Source organism: Balaenoptera borealis (genome assembly GCF_965194805.1).
Source record: "Balaenoptera borealis genome assembly, chromosome: 2".
Classification (NCBI taxonomy): Eukaryota; Metazoa; Chordata; class Mammalia; order Artiodactyla; family Balaenopteridae; genus Balaenoptera; species Balaenoptera borealis.
The window spans coordinates 175,068,166-175,087,877 of NC_138867.1; the positions used below are offsets into that span (position 1 = coordinate 175,068,166).

General features: G+C 40.7%; 1 protein-coding gene and 1 pseudogene across 3 annotated transcripts; both read right to left on the bottom strand.

The window, feature by feature from the left end:
• Window positions 1-470: 470 nt before the first annotated feature.
• LOC309624696 (uncharacterized protein) lies at window positions 471-14,543 on the bottom strand. Of its 2 annotated transcripts, none has more exons than XM_082383082.1 (4): window positions 13,294-14,543; window positions 5,259-5,385; window positions 4,996-5,056; window positions 471-4,015 (listed from the first exon to the last, which is right to left on the bottom strand). In XM_082383082.1, the coding sequence occupies exons 1-4, from the start codon at window positions 13,294-13,296 to the stop codon at window positions 2,539-2,541; spliced, it is 1,668 nt and encodes a 555-aa protein (XP_082239208.1). In that variant the 5' UTR covers window positions 13,297-14,543; the 3' UTR covers window positions 471-2,538. The 2 variants fall into 2 exon arrangements, with proteins under 2 accessions (XP_082239208.1, XP_082239209.1); XM_082383083.1 differs by lacking the exon at window positions 13,294-14,543 and adding an exon at window positions 12,990-13,287.
• A 120-nt stretch (window positions 14,544-14,663) lies between these two features.
• LOC309623098 (ETS domain-containing protein Elk-4 pseudogene) lies at window positions 14,664-18,828 on the bottom strand (annotated as a pseudogene). The gene is made up of 2 exons: window positions 18,806-18,828; window positions 14,664-15,704 (listed from the first exon to the last, which is right to left on the bottom strand). The product of its transcript is annotated as an ETS domain-containing protein Elk-4 pseudogene (transcript).
• Window positions 18,829-19,712: the final 884 nt, after the last annotated feature.

Sequence of the window (19,712 nt, forward strand, 5' to 3'; positions counted from 1 at the left end):
TGTATAGTTGATTTACAATATTGTGTTAATTTCTGCTGTACAGCAAAGTGATTCAGTTGTACATGTACATATTCTTTTTTTTTTTTTAATTTATTTTTGGCTGCGTTGGGTCTTCCTTGCTGCGTGCAGGCTTTCTCTAGTTGCGGCAAGCGGGGCTACTCTGCGTTGCGGTGTGTGGGCTTCTCTTGTTGTGGAGCAGGGCTCTAGGTGCGCAGGCTCAGTAGTTGTGGCTCATGGGCTCTAGAGCACAGGCCCAGTAGTTGTGGTGCACAGGCTTAGTTGCTCCACAGGATGTGGGATCTTCCCAGACCAGGGCTCGAACCCATGTCCCCTGAATTGGCAGGCGGATTCTTAACCACTGCCCCACCAGGGAAGCCCACCTGTAATAATTCTTAATTGAATTCATTTTGCCCCAGTATTTGACTAGAGGTATGATCTTGTGGTCACTGGCAAGACGGCACTGAAAAAAACCCAAGATTAAACTTTTGCAGATAAGTAAGAAATTAGATCCATGACAAAACTGTAACTAAAAATAAGAAAATGGCCTGAGGATAAAGTAGTTGACTTTCTAGTCACAGGATAAAACAGACTCATATTGTATAATGATTAAATGAACAAAACTGCAAGTTTTTCTGAATATTTATAAAATGGGTACTTCAATATATTCTTTGAGGAAATGAAAAACAACATGTGTTAGCTAATGAAAGCATCAAAGAGTTGGTAAAATATTTGAAACGACTACAAAAACTACCGTTTTACAAAAAAATTCAGTTTAAATTATATAAAATAAAATAAAATAAAAAACATATTGAGGGGTTATATTCAGCTACAATTAACAGGAAAAACCCACCGTCTTCCTGATGGAAGGTGCTTATTCTCACATGTAAACAATGGGTCAAGGAAGCCACTGTACAATGCAGCAGAGAAACAAACTCCCATGTCATTCTTTTTGGTGGCACCGTCGTGAATGCCGTAGTGAGTCAGGAACACATACTCACTAGCACTATTAACAGCATAAAGTGTTTCCTACACAAGTTAGAAATTATGAAGATATAATCCAGAGAAGAGTAGAATCAGAGAATATTCCCAAACATAAAACACTGGAATACTTTGACAGTGGACACAAGAGGCCTTACAGAAAAAAATTCAAACTCTGATGCATCTTTGATTTGGAAGGTATGAAGACAGCAGGGGAAACTACACATCCATAAAAATGGAAATCAAACATTTGTTGGTGGTGTTAATGATACTCTTGACTATAAGGACAGAGTCTGGAAAATAAGCTGGAAGATGGTGTCATTGAAGCTCCTATGTATCTGCCTCTCTCCCAGTGTGGGTATTCCAGTATGTGAAGAATATCTTTTTTGTACCTGCTTTTAAATCACACACAGGTGAGCTACTGGTGAATGCTGATATGGAACCAAAAAGAGGATGGATTATGGAAAGTCTAGGTCTTAATATTACTCACAGGCAAGATATCTCCAACTCTAGATTTTTTGTATTATCACAAGTCTCATAGTTTATTCACCAAATACCAGTCAGAAGGAAATACAAAGCATAATTTACATGAAACTATACTTTTTGACATCCTTCCCATACATAAAATTTATTCCAAGTGTTTAATAGAATGGAAAATGGAAAAAGGCTCCTATACTCACCACCACCAAAAAGTATCTTTCTCAGTGGAAAGGGTACTATATATAGTAGATTATGAATATACAGGAACTGCCACACAAAGCTACTAGGCATATCCCAACAAATAGCAAACTGCCATTTTGCAATGGCTCATTAACTGAGAATGAATAGAACATTATAAAAATTTAAGACCAACTGCATATTAGAAATGTACTTGGGGACTTCCCTGGCAGTCCAGTGGTTAAGGCTCTGTGCTCCCACTGCAGGGGGTGCGGGTTTGATCACTGGTGAGGGGACTAAGATCCCACATGCCGCATGGCACAGCCAAAAAAAAGAAAAGGAAAAAAAAAGAAATACACTTAAATTCACCCATGGATCCAACAGGGTTAAAATGGAAAGAAAAATAATCACTATCTGATTAAAGGAAAAATCACTACCTTTAAATCTTATGTACTATTGTTGAAAGACAACATACACAATTACCTCACATTAATATTCATTTCTAAAATTAGGAGAAATCCACTGTTCAAGGATACACTTGAAGAAAGATCCTTACTAAACACAACATATTTATAAAACTTTTAAAACAACTCTTTCATATTGAAGGTTTTCTGGAACATTAGGCACGGAGTACTTTCCATTAAGTTATCTCATGTTATTTACATTTATACTTCTTCTTCATGGGAATTTTCATACATGATGTTGGCCAACTGAAGTTGTTGCCCAGGCTGTTTACAAATGCGGTTTTATCTAGGGAATCCTTTCATCCTTTTAAACTACTGAGATCAGAGAACCCTTTCCCATTCTCCATATTTTATGTTTTCTATGCAGTGTGCAGTCTCATGTGTCTTCAAATGATTGAGAGATAAAGGCTTTCCCACATTCCCGACACTGATAGGGTTTCTATCCAGTGTGAATTCTTTCATGCAGTTGAACGTAAATGGAACGGAAGGTTTTCCCACATATTTTACATTCATAGAGTTTTTCTCCAGTATGGGTTCCTTCATGAACTTTGAATCCTTTTTGAGAACTAAAACATTTACCACATTGTTTACATTGATAAGGTTTCTCTCCAGTGTGACTCCTTTCATGGGTTCGAAGAGAACTGTGGTATCTGTAGGCTTTCTCACAGTGTTTACATTGATACGGTTTCTCTCCTGTGTGAATTCTTTCATGTGTTTGAAGGCTTTCATGACAACTAAAGGCTTTTCCACATTGTTTACATACATAGGGTTTCTCTCCAGTGTGAGTTCTTCTGTGTACTCGTAAGGAACAGTAGTAACTAAAGGCTTTGCCACATTGTTTACATTGATACGGTTTCTCTCCAGTGTGAATCCTTTCATGTATTTTAAGAGAACTGGGATTAATGAATACTCTCTCACATTTTTTACATTTATAAGGTCCATCTCTAGTGTGTGTTATCATATGTTTTCGAAAGGTTTTTTGCCATGTGAAGGCTTTCCCACATTCTTTACACTTATAGGGCTTTTCTCCAGTGTGGATTCTTTCATGATTTCGAAGAGAACTGGCAGTACTCAGTACTTTAGAACATGTTTTACATACATACAGTGTGTCTCCTGTGTGATTTCTTTTGTGTATTTGGAAGGAACTGAAATAATTAAAGGCTTTACCACACTGCTTACATTCATAGGGTTTCTCTCCTCTGTGAATTCTTTCATGTATTTGAATAGTTTCAGGACTTTTAAAGGCTTTTCCACATTGTTTACATTGATAGGGTTTCTCTCCGTTGTGACTCCTTTCATGCATTCGAAGACAACTGGGATAAATGAATGCTTTCTCACATTTCTTACATTTATAAAATCCATCTCCAGTGTGTGTTACCATGTGTTGTCGAAAGCTTGTTTCCCACGTGAAGGCCTTCCCACATTCCTTACATTCATAGGGTTTTTTCCCAGTGTGATTACTTTCATGTATTTGGAAACGTTTTTGAGCACTGAATCTTTTACCACATTGCTTACATTCATAGGGTTTCTCTCCACTGTGAATTCTTTTATGTGTTCGGAAGGATTTCTGATATGGAAATGCTTTTCCACATTGTTTACATTCATAGGGTTTCTCTCCAGTGTGACTCCTTTCATGTGTTCGAAGAGAACCAGGATAAATGAATGCTTTCCCACATTCTTTACATTTATATGGCTTTACACCATATTTTTGATACTCTCGTGTTTTGTGTTCAATGTGACATCTCATGTGTCTATTAAGGGATGAATGATCCGTGAAGACTGTTCCACATGCACTGTATTCACATGGTTTTAATCCAGGAGTTTTCTTGTTCAGATTGAGAGTTGGAATAAGGTTGAAATTTTCTCCACATAAACTAATGCCTTTACTTTTACAGAATCTCTCTACCATAAAAGTTCTGTAATAAATGAGAATATTACTAATGACTTCTTTATTAATCATTTTACATTTATTATATTTATTATGAATTATAGGAACTGGTTTTCTATCATGTGTGAACTGTTAGAAATTGAGTATACTGAATGTTCTCAATGGGACTTCACACTTTCTATTAAAAAGTGATATTCAGGGCTTCCCTGGTGGCGCAGTGGTTGAGAATCTGCCTGCTAATGCAGGGGACACGGGTTCGAGCCCTGGTCTGGGAAGATCCCACATGCCGCGGAGCAACTAGGCCCGTGAGCCACAACTGCTGAGGCTGCGCGTCTGGAGCCTGTGCTCCGCAACAAGAGAGGCCACGATAGTGAGAGGCCCGCACACCGCGATGAAAAGTGGCCCCTGCTTGCCGCAACTAGAGAAAGCCCTAGCACAGAAATGAAGACCCAACATAGTAATCAATCAATCAATCAATCAATCTTTAAAAAAAAAAAAGTGATATTCAAGTATAAGTTTTATTACTAATGACTGCAAGTGAACTATTTTGCAAACACTAAATATTTATATCCCATTTAAGAAAATATTTTTGGGAAACATTTTCTAAGAATAACTCAACTTGGGGCTTCCCTGGTGGCGCAGTGGTTAACAATCCACCTCCCAATGCAGGGGACACAGGTTCAAGCCCTGGCCTGGGAAGATCCCACACGCCGTGGAGCAACTAAGCTCATGTGCCACAACTACTGAAGCCCGCGCACCTAGAGCCCGTGCTCTGCAACAAGAGAAGCCACCACAGTGAGAAGCCTGCACAGCGCAACCAAGAGCAGCCCTCGCTCGCTGCAACTAGAGAAAGACTGCACATAGCAATGAAGATCCAACACAGCCAAAAATAAATTAAAAAAAAAGAATTTGAAGGCGGGGTTATTTATTATGTTGCTTCTTTTAAATTTTTCATAATATTACCACAATTCTCACGAGACAATGTTTTGTATTTTAAGTGTGACTCACCTTAATTTTCTCCCCTGGTTTTTGTGCTGATCTTCAATGTCATGATATTCCCGTTTTGCTCCTGAAATGCAGACCCAGAAAAATGATCCCAAAGTACTATAAATTATAGAAAAATTATTAGATTCTAGGTCCAGAATGAGCTCTGACCATTTCTAGTTTCTTTACCAATGTCTTCCCTTTCCACGTTCCACATCTTGGAACAATATTGACAGGTAAGAAATACTTCTCTAATTGACAAAGTTAGGGAATTTCTTCATTCTTACCGACTGCAGCCAGATTCCTTAAGGTTTCCTGCATCACATCTCTGTAGAGTTTCCTCTGTGAAGGATCCAATAAAGCCCACTCCTCCAGTGTGAAGTCCACAGCCACATCCTCAATGGTCACTGAATCCTAAAATACCGAAAATATGTGTACACCGAGATGCATGAGATTGACAGAACTAGACATCCACACTTCATTTATAGGAAGTTTACGTATGATTCTGTTATTTACAAAGTTATTCTATGACTTGATCATAAGAAACTTACTCTCCACACTTCCTCAATAATTTAGCAGCATCATGAAGAAATGAAAATTATTTACACATCATCACTTATATCACAATGGCAGAGCCCAGAGAATGCAGGGAAATGACAGAAATACTGTACAAATAAAACAAATATCATTTTAAGAACATCAATTTCTTGTGAAAAAAATTCTTTCATCTTCTTCCTATGATGCTCCATTTACAGCACTTCATAAGGTAGAGGATCAAGACTCATGAGGTTTCAATGAATAGAAACACTGTCAAGAACTGGAAGCTTTTTCCTAGTCCCATCATCTAACATCAGAGTCCAGGTGGCCTGGAGAAATCAAACTTTTAACAAATCCCAGCTGGCCACATTCTCCCAAAGTCCTCCAGGCCTTTAAAGAAATCAGATGCAGATGCCTGAATATATTCTTCTGAGGAACCATTGCCTTCTACTTGTGTAACAATTATCAAAGACTCTATTTTTCCTTTCTCTCTATATATAATTTGATGCAGCTAGAAAATTTGAAACTTAGAGCTCACTCACAAGGAAGAAGCAATATTGTATTAGACCAAAAAATCCCTATACTCATGTGCCTCGGGGCTGCTTCCAGCCAAATTTTAGAACACACAGTGCAATTACATGCCAGAAAAACTCTTCTCATCACACCCTAACAGTATACCCTGGGCCTTACTGTCCTTAAGGAACAGTTTAAGAGCTACAGTTTGCAAGGGAGTTCACTGAGGTCCATAATAGTGTGATGGTGAATTTTCCCATGACTAGAAAATATGTATAGTGGTTTTCTCCAACACAACATAAAGTCTCCATTCTGCAATTTCAGCTACAAGTGTTGGGCATGCAGCCACACTGGCTACTGCCAGGTGAAAATCTAGTTCTGGGATTTATGAATTTAGAAGCTGTGATTCTTAATCTCACAAGAAGAGAATGAAAAAGCTTGAAATAAACAAGTCCTCCCAGAGCCATAAGAGCACTGACTTCAAAGGGCAAACCGATGTCCTAAAACTGGAAAAAAGAAGAGAAAGACGTTTTTTAAATATGACCCAAATATTCAGTTCTTAACGCCTAAACCCAAAAGAGTCTTTTTCACCAGAGTCTAACAAAAAGACCAAAAAGAACTAAAAGATACAACACAATATTTATGAAGCCTGGCATGACCTTCTTTAACACAAGACTCAAGATACATATAATGAAATTAACTAAAGGAAAAGAAAGAAAGAAATAGAACATGTAAATAACAACTAAGAGTTTTCTAAAATTAATGATAGACAATACCTGTAGGTTCATGAAGCTCAGTGAACAGAAAATATGAAAACACAGAAATGGAGATCAAAGTATATCATATTCAAACTAGAGAAAAAACGAAGAGAATACATTATAAGAAGCTAGAGAGAAAAATGTAAAATGCAAAAGTAATAAACTCTTGGGAAGTATCAGAACGAAATCTAGGTCACCTTCGGTTTGGTAACAAATTATCAAATATAACAACAATCACAAGATTTATAAAAGAAAAAAAAAGTATAATTTCACTTCATTAAAATGAAAATGCCTTTATAATTTTTAATTTCATTTCATTAAAATGAAAAATGCCTCTTTCAAGAAAGAGTGTAAAGCGAATGAAAATCACAGAATAGGAGAAAATCCTTACAAAACACATATATGATAAATGACTGGTATTCAAAATATCTAAAGAAGTATTATTGTCAAAGTAAGAAGACAAACCACCAGTGAAAAATTGGGCGAATATCTAACAAACAGCTTCCCAAAGACGACATACAGAAGGGAAACAGGAAATATGAAAACGTGCTCAACGTCAACTGTCAATGGGAAATTGCAAATGAAACAATGAGCTATCACTACACACTTATTTAATGGCTAAAATGCAAAACACTCAGAACAACAAATATTGGTGAAAAGGTGAAGAAAATCCTCATTCATTGCTGGGGGAAATGGAATTTGGTAGCCCTACAATGGAAGACAGGAGCTTTCTTTCAAAACACTACATACTGGGCTTCCCTGGTGGCGCAGTGGTTGAGAATCTGCCTGCCAATGCAGGGGACACGGGTTTGAGCCCTGGTCTGGGAAGATCCCACATGCCGCGGAGCAACTAGGCCCGTGAGCCACAATTACTGAGCCTGCGCGTTTGGAGCCTGTGCTCTGCAACAGGAGAGGCCGCGATGGTGAGAGGGCCCGCGCACCGCGATGAAGAGTGGCCCCCACTAGCCGCAATTAGAGAAAGCCCTCGCACAGAAACGAAGACCCAACACAGCCATAAATAAATAAATAAATAAATAAATAAATAAATAAATAAATAAAATTAAAAATTAAAAAAAAAAAACACTACATACTAAGATCCAGCAATCACACTCCTTGCTATCTGCCCAAATGACTTCAACTCTTATAGTTCTTATGTTCACACAAAACCCATACATAAATACCTGTAGGGGCTTTATTCATAACTGGCATAAGTTAGAGGTAAGCAAGATATCCTTCAAGAGTCAAATAAATAATGAGTGGTATAGCCATACGATGAAATATTGTTCACTGATAAAAAGAAATGAGGTAGAGCTATGAAAACACATGGAGGAAGCATAAAAGTATATTGCTAAGTGAAAGAACCCAATCTGACAAAGCTATATACTATATGATTCCAAGTATATGACGTTCTGGAAAAGACAAAAGCACGAGACAGGAAAATGATCTTTGGTTCTGGAGGATTTCGGGATTAGAGGAAGAGATGAATCAATCTGTGGAGCACAGAGGAAGTTTAGGAAAGTAAAATTACACTATATGTGCAGAAATGATTAACACATGTTATTATACATTTGCAAAATCCATACATTATGCAACACAAAAAGTCAATGCTAATGTCACCTGCCCACTTTAATGCATCAGTATTGGTTCAGCAATTGTAACAAATGGACCAGTCATACAAGATTTAAAGAATAATGACTACTGTGTGGATGCCGAGGCGTTATTTGGGAACTCTCTGTAATTTCTGATCAGCTTCCTAGTAAACCTAAAAAAAGCTGCAGTCTATTTAAAAAAAAAGAGCACTGACTCATTACAACTCATCCTGATGACCGCCTGATGTTTGGTTAGGTGTGGCGACAGTTGGTTTTGGTTCTTCATCAAGGCTATCTCAGTTAAGGGATGAAGGGCAGCAACTCTCCACTGAGCTCCACCATGTTCCAGGGTGTACTGTCATCTCTAGTCTATTCACTCCCCAGAGCTGTGCATTCAGTGAATCCCAAGCAGCTACCCAGGGAACCAAGGTGTTGGAGAGGGTGGCTCCAACAGCACCACAGCATCTTTCAAAGGACTGAAGAAAGAAATGTCATCTCTCCAAGGAAGCATAAGCCCAACTGCCAAGGTTTGGCTCCATCATATCACAAGTAGGTGTCAGTGGCCGAGCTGAGCTCCTGGGGTGCTGTTTCCAGTACCAAAGCCATAATAGGCAACTAAGTGGAGTCCTCTGTTTTTAAGAGATCCCAGTATGGGGGATAATTGCAGCTTTAATGGCATATTAATGTGAGACCTAGGACAGTGCCTTGCATCAGAAGCCTATGGCCAACTTAAGGCACTCCTCAGAGAGCCTCCCATCACTGCTCGCAGGGCTAGAGGCCTCCTTATGACACTGATTGCCTTATAGAGCTTAAGAAATCCGAGTTCAAGTTGAGTTTGAACAAATCCCTTTGCTGTGCCAAGCTGAGACGGTGAGTGTCGTTGACCATAACCGAGAGGGTAAGGATCTTTGTTGCAACAGATGCAGGGGCAACAGCCTCAGAGTTACTTAAAAGTTTTGGTGAGCCTTCTGGAATCTCACCACTTACAGGCTGCCTTTCCCTGCCTCTTCTCTTTCACTTTCGCTGAAATAACTGCTCTTTTGAAAGTAGTGACTGTCTTTTGGGCTCACCTCATGCACAGGGTATAATCATCCTCCTACTCCCCCAGTCCTCCCCTCAACACTAATGTCTGGGCAAACCCAGCCTCAGTCACACCTTCACTCTAAACACAGATAGGTACCAGCTCAGACATCAACCCAGGACCACTGGAAGGAGGGCCCCATTCTCATACTCCTGCTCCCAAAGTACAAAAAATTGACAGAAACTTTCAACTCAGTATCCTCCCTGTATATAACCCAGGCTTGGTGGGGTCAGCAGTGCAACACAGGGCAGCACAGGGCACAGGAAAATCTCCCCAGCAAACAGCAGCTCACACAGCAGGAGCCTCCACATTTTCTTATCAGCCTGTCCAAGTAAGAGGCACTAGGGGAAAGGGAGGGGGTGAGGCTTAACTTTCAGTAGTGAAACAACAAATATGTGGGTCCCAAATAATCATTACTAGAATAAAAACTTTAAGAAAAATAGGCATTCGCACTGGGTTGTTTTATATAAAGCAACACTAAAAAGATGATGAAGGCTTAATCAAAACTGGTTATCTGAGGGTGGCTGGCGTTAAGAGCAGAGGAGTGGGGCAACATATGTGGGCAGGGAGTCTTCTTAATTTCTTCCCTTAGGAATTTAATTTTAACCATTCTATATAGAAAACCACTGCAAGATTTGATCCTTTAAACAGTAATGGATATAAAAGTGTAAACCACAAAAAAATGAAAACTCCCTTTCTAACTAAAGGCACACAGGATATTATAGGTTTTCTCTCCATTATAGTAAATGGAGATATTTTCAGAAATAAGTGGCATATTACACTGTATTTTAGGTTTGCAATTAAGCCTTAAATGGACTAGGAATTTGAAAGATTGACATAAACTTTGAGGTGTTTTTCTCATATCAATTGAAATAGAATTTGTTTCTTCTTTCCCCCCACATCCATTAAAATAGAAATTCATTTGCTTTAGGAATACTAGAGGACTTTTGTTAAAGTTCTCTAGGGACAGGCACTTACAAACACTGACCTAAAAATGGAAAAGCACCTGAGAACTTAAATGCACCCATTTCACGTCTTGAGGTTCTCTTGTCTAAATGAAACAAAAATTCTACTTGACTTCCCAATTTTCTTGCCTTAGATGGTACCTGTTAATCAACATAGATTTTAAAAGCCCAAGTGTTACTGGAAACTAGAATCAAAGGGCTGTAATCTTTTTTTTTTTTTTAATGTACATAAGTGTGTTTTGTGAATGGTAAGGCTCTATACACAAATTTAAGGACTTATTTTTTATTATTAACTTGGAACTATTTTTGATACCAGTTTTTTTTTTTTTTTTTTTTTTTTTTTTTATTTATTTATTTTTGGCTGTGTTGGGTCTTTGTTTCTGTGCGAGGGCTTTCTCTAGTTGCGGCGAGCGGGGGCCACTCTTCATCGCGGTGCGCGGGCCTCTCACTATCGCGGCCTCTCTTGTTGCAGAGCACAGACTCCAGACGCGCAGGCTCAGTAGTTGTGGCTCACGGGCCCAGTTGCTCTGTGGCATGTGGGACCTTCCCAGCCAGGGCTCGAACCCGTGTCCCCTGCATTGGCAGGCAGATTCTCAGCCACTGCGCTACCAGGGAAGCCCAAAGGGCTGTAATCTTGAACGGATAAAGGAATCCAAGAAAAGAAACACAAATATTGGAATCAAAACATATAAGCAGACTGTGTCCATACAATTCGGAAGAAAAGCCCATATTCAGAAAGTTGAACATCTTTACAGACTTGAGAGTCTAGATACGCCCGGTTGAGATAAAACTCTTGTAAACGGTCAGTCCCTCAATGAGGGCAGGGACACCTGGGCAGCCACAGGAATAAACTCTGGGAGCTCCACAAACCCTCCCCAGTCCTGTAAGCAGGGAAGCTCTCCCTACCCCAGGCTTCCATTATCACAAGTCAGGAAACTCTAAGCCTGATTCAGGGTAAGGTTCTGATCCAAATGGACTCCTATATTCATAAACCCTTTGTCCACAGGACAGAACACCTCATCCTCACAGACTTCTCAATGGGCACAAATTACACTCTGAGTGCACCTATATCATGGAGGGACCACTCAAATATAACATTTAAAATGCCTAGGCTAAAGGATATCACAAGTACCACCCTGAAAGGGCAACATGCCTACACCCTTGTGAACTCACACCCCCAGATTTCAGGGCTCTGCAGCTTCTCACAGTATAAGGACTACCATTGGTGGGTGTGAGCAGGTAGGACTGGGCAGGGGGAAGATGTCCAGGAAGATCCACTTCCCTCTGCAGGCTCAAAGGGGGCCTCAGTTTGAAGATACTGACTTCAGGCTCTGCTCCCCACTACAGGCGCTCTCAACCACCACTGATATTTTATGTGAGATACCCAGAAAGGCAAATATATAGAATCAGAAAATAGATTAGTGATTTCCTAGGCCTCGGGATGAGAAGGGAGAGTTACTGCTAATGGACATGAGGTTCATTTTGGGAGTGATGGAAATGTCTTAAAACTAGTGTGGTGATAGTAGAACAAGTCTAAATACGGTAAGCACCAGTGATCATTTAAATACACAAACCCTGTTTGGACAATTCAGCAAAATCACTCAAACCCAGTGTGTATGTGGAAATGAGAGAAGAAAATTCTCAGCCACTTTTATTAATTCACCCAGAAAACCCCAAGTATCTATTCCTTTCAGGAAAATATGTCAATCATTTATTATTTCCAAGGCAAGTTTAATTAGTACATAAGTAATCACACTTGAATACTTATTGTCTCCAAGTCTAAATCCTGGCATTTCATTTGAAATCAACCAACAGTAAAGGAGAGTCCAAAAGAACTCACCTTACTCAGGGAATTAAAAAAGTGAAACAAAAATTCTTAACAACTGGAATGTAATACTGAAAAATTTTTCCCCCTGAAATTCAACTCTCTTACCTCTTCGGAAATATTTTACATGGTCTTTCAAGCTCTATTAATTAAATACATTTTACACTATTGAAAAGAAAAACTTAAATAAGTGAATAAATCTTTTGAAGGGGACTAACCCAGGGACGGGCAGTGGTCACAGCACAGATCGTCCAGAAAAGTTTCATAAAAAACCTCGAAAAAAGGACTTCCCATAGGATGTCTCTTCCCAGAAAAAAAACGGGGAGGAGAAAGAATTTCATACACCTACTTCCAAGTAGTTATTCTTGGCTTTCCGCTCCTGCAAAATATACACAGACCGCCCCCCTCCCCAATGTAATCCACGACTCTGCCCAAATAGGAAAAACAATTAAAATATTGGGTTTGTATGAAATGGACCATGGAAGATGAACAGTTGATAGACGATGTGAATCGGAGAGGGGAAACTGAGGTTGGGAAGACGGGGAATAACATGGAAATGTAATGATTTACTACAAGCCCTACAAAGAGCTACCTGCTGGGCCGGGGTCTTTGATTTGAGACTTTGCTTCCCAAACATTTGGAAAACTCAGAGGAAAACGGGTGCCCCCTGGGCAGCAAGGAGGGTCTGGGACTCGTCAGGGAACAGGTAATCCCAGGACCGAATCCTGGAGAACGAGTCACGATTGTCACCTGAAGACGGCGCCCGAGTTCACCGCACAATCCGGGAGAGAAGAGGGGCTGCGGGCGCAGACCCGCGCGGAGAGGCGCCGGGGCGGAAGTTCCTGCGCGACGTGACGGAACAGGACGCCTAGGGTCCCGCCTGCCGGGCCAATCCCCACGCTGCGAGCCGGAGGGGACAGAGGTCCGAGCGGCGCCTCAGACCCGGCGTATCCGTAGACTCCGGGGTTTGGAGGCCGTGTCAAAAAGATGGCCGGCTTCGGCCGGTTTCGACCACTCCCTCCGCGGCGGCCCCAGCCTGGGGCACCACACTCACCATTTCGAGGTTTCCTGAGTCCTTCCTAACAACTCCAACGACCCGTGCAGATACGTGAGACTGACGGGTCTCCACAGGCAGTGAACCGCACACAGCGAGTGGCTCTAGGCGCAATTGGAGAAAGAAAGGACGTCCACGCCGGTGCAGAGCATCGCCCCACCCACCTGCCTCAGCGGCCTCCCGGTTGGACAGATTTCCAATACCCCGCCCCCTCGTGCCTGAGTGACAACCTGCGAGAGGAAGCCTGACTCAGCAGAATCACTTAGCGCCGCTGGGATTGAATCTGTCCCCGCCTGGTGCTTTAGGTTTGTAACAGAACTTTTCCATGGCCTGGGCTTGCCTGGTATGGAACTGTGCTTCTTGTTAAGAAAGGCAGACACTTAGATGGGAACTCACCGTTTGTAATAAAGAGGCTGGCTCCAGTTTCTTCTTTGCGCCTTGACAGCGCTGAGCCTTCCACCCATCCCTTCCCCCATCCCCACTCATTAGGTACTTAAGCTAAAGAATCCCAGAGCACTTGGCTCTGGTAGGAGGTCTGAATCACTCAGCCCTAGCTGGGTGCCAGAACAAATCTCAGTCAAACCACAAGCTGTGAGTTGCGTGCATTAACTTCTCAGCTGTACATTTTACACTAGAAGGAAATTTATTTTAGATTAGTGTTCCCTGTGTGCCTAGAAAACTTTGAAATGTCAACAGCTATAATATATATGAGGCAATTGTATTCCCATTTTCACTGATAGAAGAAAAACAGTAAGTTGTACTTAACATTGGAGTGCACCTGGAAACTCTTCCTGCCCCCCACCCCCAGCTCTACTGAGGGATAACTGACTAATAAAACTGCATTTAAAGATGACAACATGATGATCTGATACACTTATACTGTATAGCATAATGAGAAATTTAGGAAGAGAGTGAATCTTTTTATTTTTTTGAGGGACTCCTAAATAAGAATTTTAATGGGGAATGGCAAAAATCACAATAGACTATTATCATTGTGGGAGTATCAATTGCGCACTTCAAAAGTGTTCTTGTTCGATGTCTGTCTGTTTCATTATTCCTTGGTTCTCTCATTCCACAAGCGCATAGGTTATTTTTTCTGTAGATCTGGGGAAAATGGGCCAGGGGTGGAAGGTCCATCCAGGCTAGACAGTGAACAGCCCATGACTGTTCAGCACAGAAGGAAACTGGAAAAGTGTTTTAGCACCTTGAAGTCTGGCTGGACTTAGGGGAGCAACAGGGCTGAGAATACTCCAAAAGTAGATACTGGAGAGGAAGGGACTCCAAGACAGTAAGATGGGTGTCTGTGAAAATAGTGCTGGCATAAGAGAAGCTCTAGGGAGAGATGGGCTTAGTATTATCAGTGGGCTTGGATCACTACCTGTGATCATGAGGGTTGGTGCCAGCTGTAACCCTTTGGGTTTCTTGGACCTTGATGAATTATTTTGTCCTTTTCTGGCAAAGCTGAATCCTGGTCTTTAGGCTCCAGTGACAAGTTCTCTGGAAGTTCCATTGGCTGAGAAGCCACTAATTCCATGTCTGCGTCCATGTCTGGGTCCATGTCTGGGTTGGAACTCAGCGGTAGTGAAGGTGTTCTAGGAGGTTCCTGAAAAGGGCAAATGGATGAAATAGGAGGTGTGGTGGTAAAAGCGGCAGTTGCACTGGATGCAGAAGCTGGTGTTTCTAGGGAAGGCAGTTTGGGGGAATATAAACTATCCAACGCTTGGATAGTTTCCTTGGAAGATGGAGAAATACTTGGGTCAGTTGAATTGGCAGCAGCAAGAGTTTCTGCTGGTGGCTTTTTGGAAGGTGTTACAAATTTGATAACAGAGGGGATTTTTTTCTCTGCAAATTTCTCAGCTGGATTCTCAACCCTAGAGATCTGAAAAGCTTCCTACTGGAGGAGTTCAAAGATTTGAGGGTAAATGAAGAATATAAGCCAGAGTATCTGTAGTCACTGCAGCTAGGGGTCTTGGCACCAGGCTGCGGTGGCTTCTTTTTCCCTCCATTCTCCTCATTTATGGATCTGTCACTGCTGACTTCACTGATGCGTAAAGCTTCAGTCTCCCTCAAGCCTGCGCACTGGCATAGGAACCGTATTCAGAATCTCTGGGTGCGAGACAAACTTGTACACAAATTTCTGACCCCTCATGTTTTCAATGATATTCTTCATATAATAGTATCTGAGGGATCGGCTGTGTTTGGCATAATTCATATTAGGCTTGTTCTTTTGAATCCCTCAGAGACGAGCCACCTCTTCTGCCTGCAAATGCTTGAACTCCCCGTCATTAGAGGTCCAGCAGATCATGTGATCGTTCTGAGGCTCCTTTAGGAGCTGAAGGAGGAACTGCCACAGGGTGATGGCATTGTCAAGAGCAGTGAAGGAGGCCACTTGTGGGGCTGCCTCAGGGTCTCTGCCTCAAACATGATGCTTCTCTCCACCGGCCACCTCCTAACATTGAGAACTCAAGGACAGTGAGGCAGCCACTGACACCCGCGGTGGAGCCAGATATAAGATTTTAATTTATTTAAGAAAATGAATATCCTCTTAAATGACATTAAACACACAAAAAAACAGCATCACAAATATTTGTAGGCCAAATCGGTTGGAAGTCTCAATCTCAGTTAACGATGTCAATACTCAAGCCCACATCATATATATATATATATATATATATATATATATATATATATATATATATATATATATATATATATATATATATATATATATATAATGTAATGGTTACAAAACTGAAAATGAACCATATCCGTTTTTTTTTTTAAGAGGAGGAAATGAGGAGTCTTTTTTTTTTTTTTAATTGATTGATTGATTGATTGATTGATTGCTATGTTGGGTCTTCGTTTCTGTGCCAGGGCTTTCTCTAGTTGTGGCAAGCGGGGGCCACTCTTCATCGCGGTGCACGGGCCTCTCACTATCGTGACCTCTCCCGTTGCGGAGCACAGGCTCCAGATGCGCAGGCTCAGTAGTTGTGGCTCACTGGCCTAGTTGCTCCGTGGCATGTGGGATCTTCCCAGACCAGGGCTCGAACCCGTGTCCCCTGCACTAGCAGGCAGATTCTCAACCACTGCGCCACCAGGGAAGCCCCATATCCATATTTTATCTTTATGGTGAGTCTTTACTGTTAATCAAGGAAAGCAGGACTTTCTATATTGCTACTCTCTATTTACTTACACAAGAAAGCAGATTCTGAAACAGTGTTTAAGGTGTATTATGTGGTGGAAATACAAGTGATCAATAGTGACATCTTCATTTACTGAGGCAGACTTTGATGTAAGAAGAGAGATGTGATAGGACCATAAAATGTAGAGTTGGAGATATCCTCCCTGAAGGTTAAATCAGGAACTAGATATTCCAGAATTCATCCCCTTTATGGTTCCATGGTAGAATTCACCAATAGCCTCTCTTGCATGAGATTTGGAAAGCTCATGTGAAGAAGGCATTAGTCAGATTTTTGAGCCATCATACAGATAGAGACAGATACATAGGAGTCAAGGACACCATCTTCCAGCTCATTTTTCAGATTCTTTGCTTTCCTAATTAAGAGTATTCTCAAACCCACCAATGATTTATTTGACTGCCATTTTCATAGAGGTGTAGCTTTCCACTGATGTCTTTATAAGATCCATATGAACAATCCATTGGGGTTCAGATTTTTCTGTAAGGCCTTTTGTGTCCAATAGGAAACTATTCAGACTTTACTGCTTGGGAATATTCTCTGATTCTCTTCTACTTTATATTCACATAAGTCTTAATTGCATAGGAAACACCTTATTCTGTCAATAGTGCTAATGAGCTTTTTTTTTTTAATTTATTTATTTAATTTATTTATTTTTGGCTGCATTGGGTCTTCGTTGATGTGCACGGGCTTTCTCTAGTTGCGGTGAGCGGGGACTACCCTTGGTTGCGGGCTTCTTGTTGCTGTGGCTTCTCTTGTTGCTAGGCGCGCGGGCTTCAGTAGTTGTGGCACATGGGCTCTAGAGCACAGGCTCAGTAGTTGTGGCACATGGGCTTAGTTGCTTCACGGCATGTGGGATCTTCCTGGACCAGGGCTCGAACCCATGTGCCCTGCACTGTCAGACGGATTCTTAACCATTGTGCCACCAGGGAAGCCCGAGCATGTTTTCCTGATTCACCATAACATCTCTAAGGGTGCATTCAAAAACGACAACGTGGAAGTTTCTCTACTGCGTTGAACACTGGCTCATTTACCTGGTCCTTCCATATGAGAATAAGCACCTTCCTCAAGTCAAAAAAGACTGTGGGTGTGTCCTGTTCCTTGTAGCCGAATGTAATCCCTCAATCTGTTTTCAATTATTGTTGATTGTGTGTGATTAAAAGCATGTGCATTTTTTTGTTAAATGAACACGTCTGTAGCTGTTTCATAGAAAAATTTTATTAACTTTTCCAAGCCATTGTATTCTAACAAATACTGTGTTTTTATCACCAGAGAGGATAAATGAAAATGCCCCATTATAGTTATGAATTTTTAGATAAATTTTGCAGTTTTCTTCATTTAATCATTCTACATTATGAGGCAATATTGTCATGTACTACAAGTTGAGCCTTTTTTTCATCAGGAAATTTTCCTTTTTTATTCTTTATTGTTATAATTTTAGTCGTGAAACTAATTTCTAATTTATCCTTAATAACAAAAACGTAATTCATGTTTTTCTTCAGTGCCTTCTTGCCAGTGACCCTCAGGATCATGCCAGTGGTCTAGAAGAGGGGTGTAATGAATTCTAATAAGCATGATTACAAATCATAAAGGGACTAGGAGGTAGAAGAGTAACAGGATGCTGAAATGGACTTCTTCCACGATTTTGGCTTGTGACAGAGGATTTGATTGCTATTCAAGGAGGCAAGACATTTTTCTTTATTGAGTGCTGTGAAGAGGTAAACTTTATTCCTCCTTCATAAGAAGCTCCAGTCAGTCATATTATTAAGAAAAGGAAAATATGAGTCATTTTTATGATTTGGAACTTTTTTACCATTTTCAGAGATAGCACTACAAAATATCCTTATGAATGCCTTGGCCCATTATGGTCACTGAGTACCTTTTTTTTTTTTTTTTTTTTTAATAGCTACTTTATTTATTTATTTATTTAGTTAGTTGTGTTGGGTCTTTGTTTCGTGCGAGGGCTTTCTCTAGTTGCGGCAAGCGGGGGCCACTCCTCATCACGGTGCGCGGGCCTCTCGCTATCGCGGCCCCTCCCGCTGCGGGGCACACGCTCCAGACGCGCAGACTCAGCAGTTGTGGCTCACGGGCCCAGTTGCTCCGCGGCATGTGGGATCCTCCCAGACCAGGGCTCGAACCCGTGTCCCCTGCATTGGCAGGCAGATTCTCAACCACTGCGCCACCAGGGAAGCCCCCACTGAGTACCTTTGATGAAGGACGTGTGTGACATTTTTCTCTTCAGCAGGAAAAGACTTGGCCTTGCAATGAATGCAGGCCAACTCTCGGGCCTCTGGGAAAGCTTTGGTGCTTCCTACTTGTTATCCAAACACCGATGCATTTCCTATGGTATATTAGACACCCTTTACCATGAAGTACCTCAGTGAAAATATATAAATTTAATTCTTAGCATACTATGTAATATTTGTAATATCTCCTTCATGATGAGACTATACTCTTGATGCTAAGGTTTCACAACTCTCATTGGCATGCACTTTAGGGTCAACATATCCCATTCAGCACTGATAATCAAGGCACAAATCAAGGATTTGTGTATTTGGGCAGGAGACAGGTTCTTGCAGTCCTGGTGCTTATATTTAGTAGGAAAAGTGAGATGGTTAACAAATGGTAAAGCTCTGGTTTATGAAATGCAAATAAGGGCATTGAACAAAAGTAAAAAATGTCATGTGAGGTAATACAGAGGCCGAGGTATGTATATGTCTTTTATTTGAGGGTGTGTGCCTCAGTAAGTGAAGATATCATTATTGATCACTTGTATTTCCACCACATAATACACTTTAAACACTGTTTCAGGATCTGCTGTCTTGTGTAAGTAAATAGAGGGCAGCAATATAGAAAGTCCTGCTTTCTTTGATTAACAGTAAAGATTCACCATAAAGATAAAATATGGATATGGTTCATGTGCAATTTTATAATTATTACAAACTATATATATATATATATATATATATATATATATATATATATATATATATATATGATATGTGGTCTTGAGTTTGGACATTGTTATCTGAGACTTGAGACTTCCAACTTATTTGGCCAACAAATACTTGTGTTGTTTTTTTGTGTTTAACATCATTTGAGAGGATATTCATTTTCTTTAAAAATTTAAAATATTATATTATTGAGCATTTTCATTTTGCTACTGTTCATATTGAGTGATACAATGTATACCCCATTAAGCCATGAATTCCTCCCAATTGG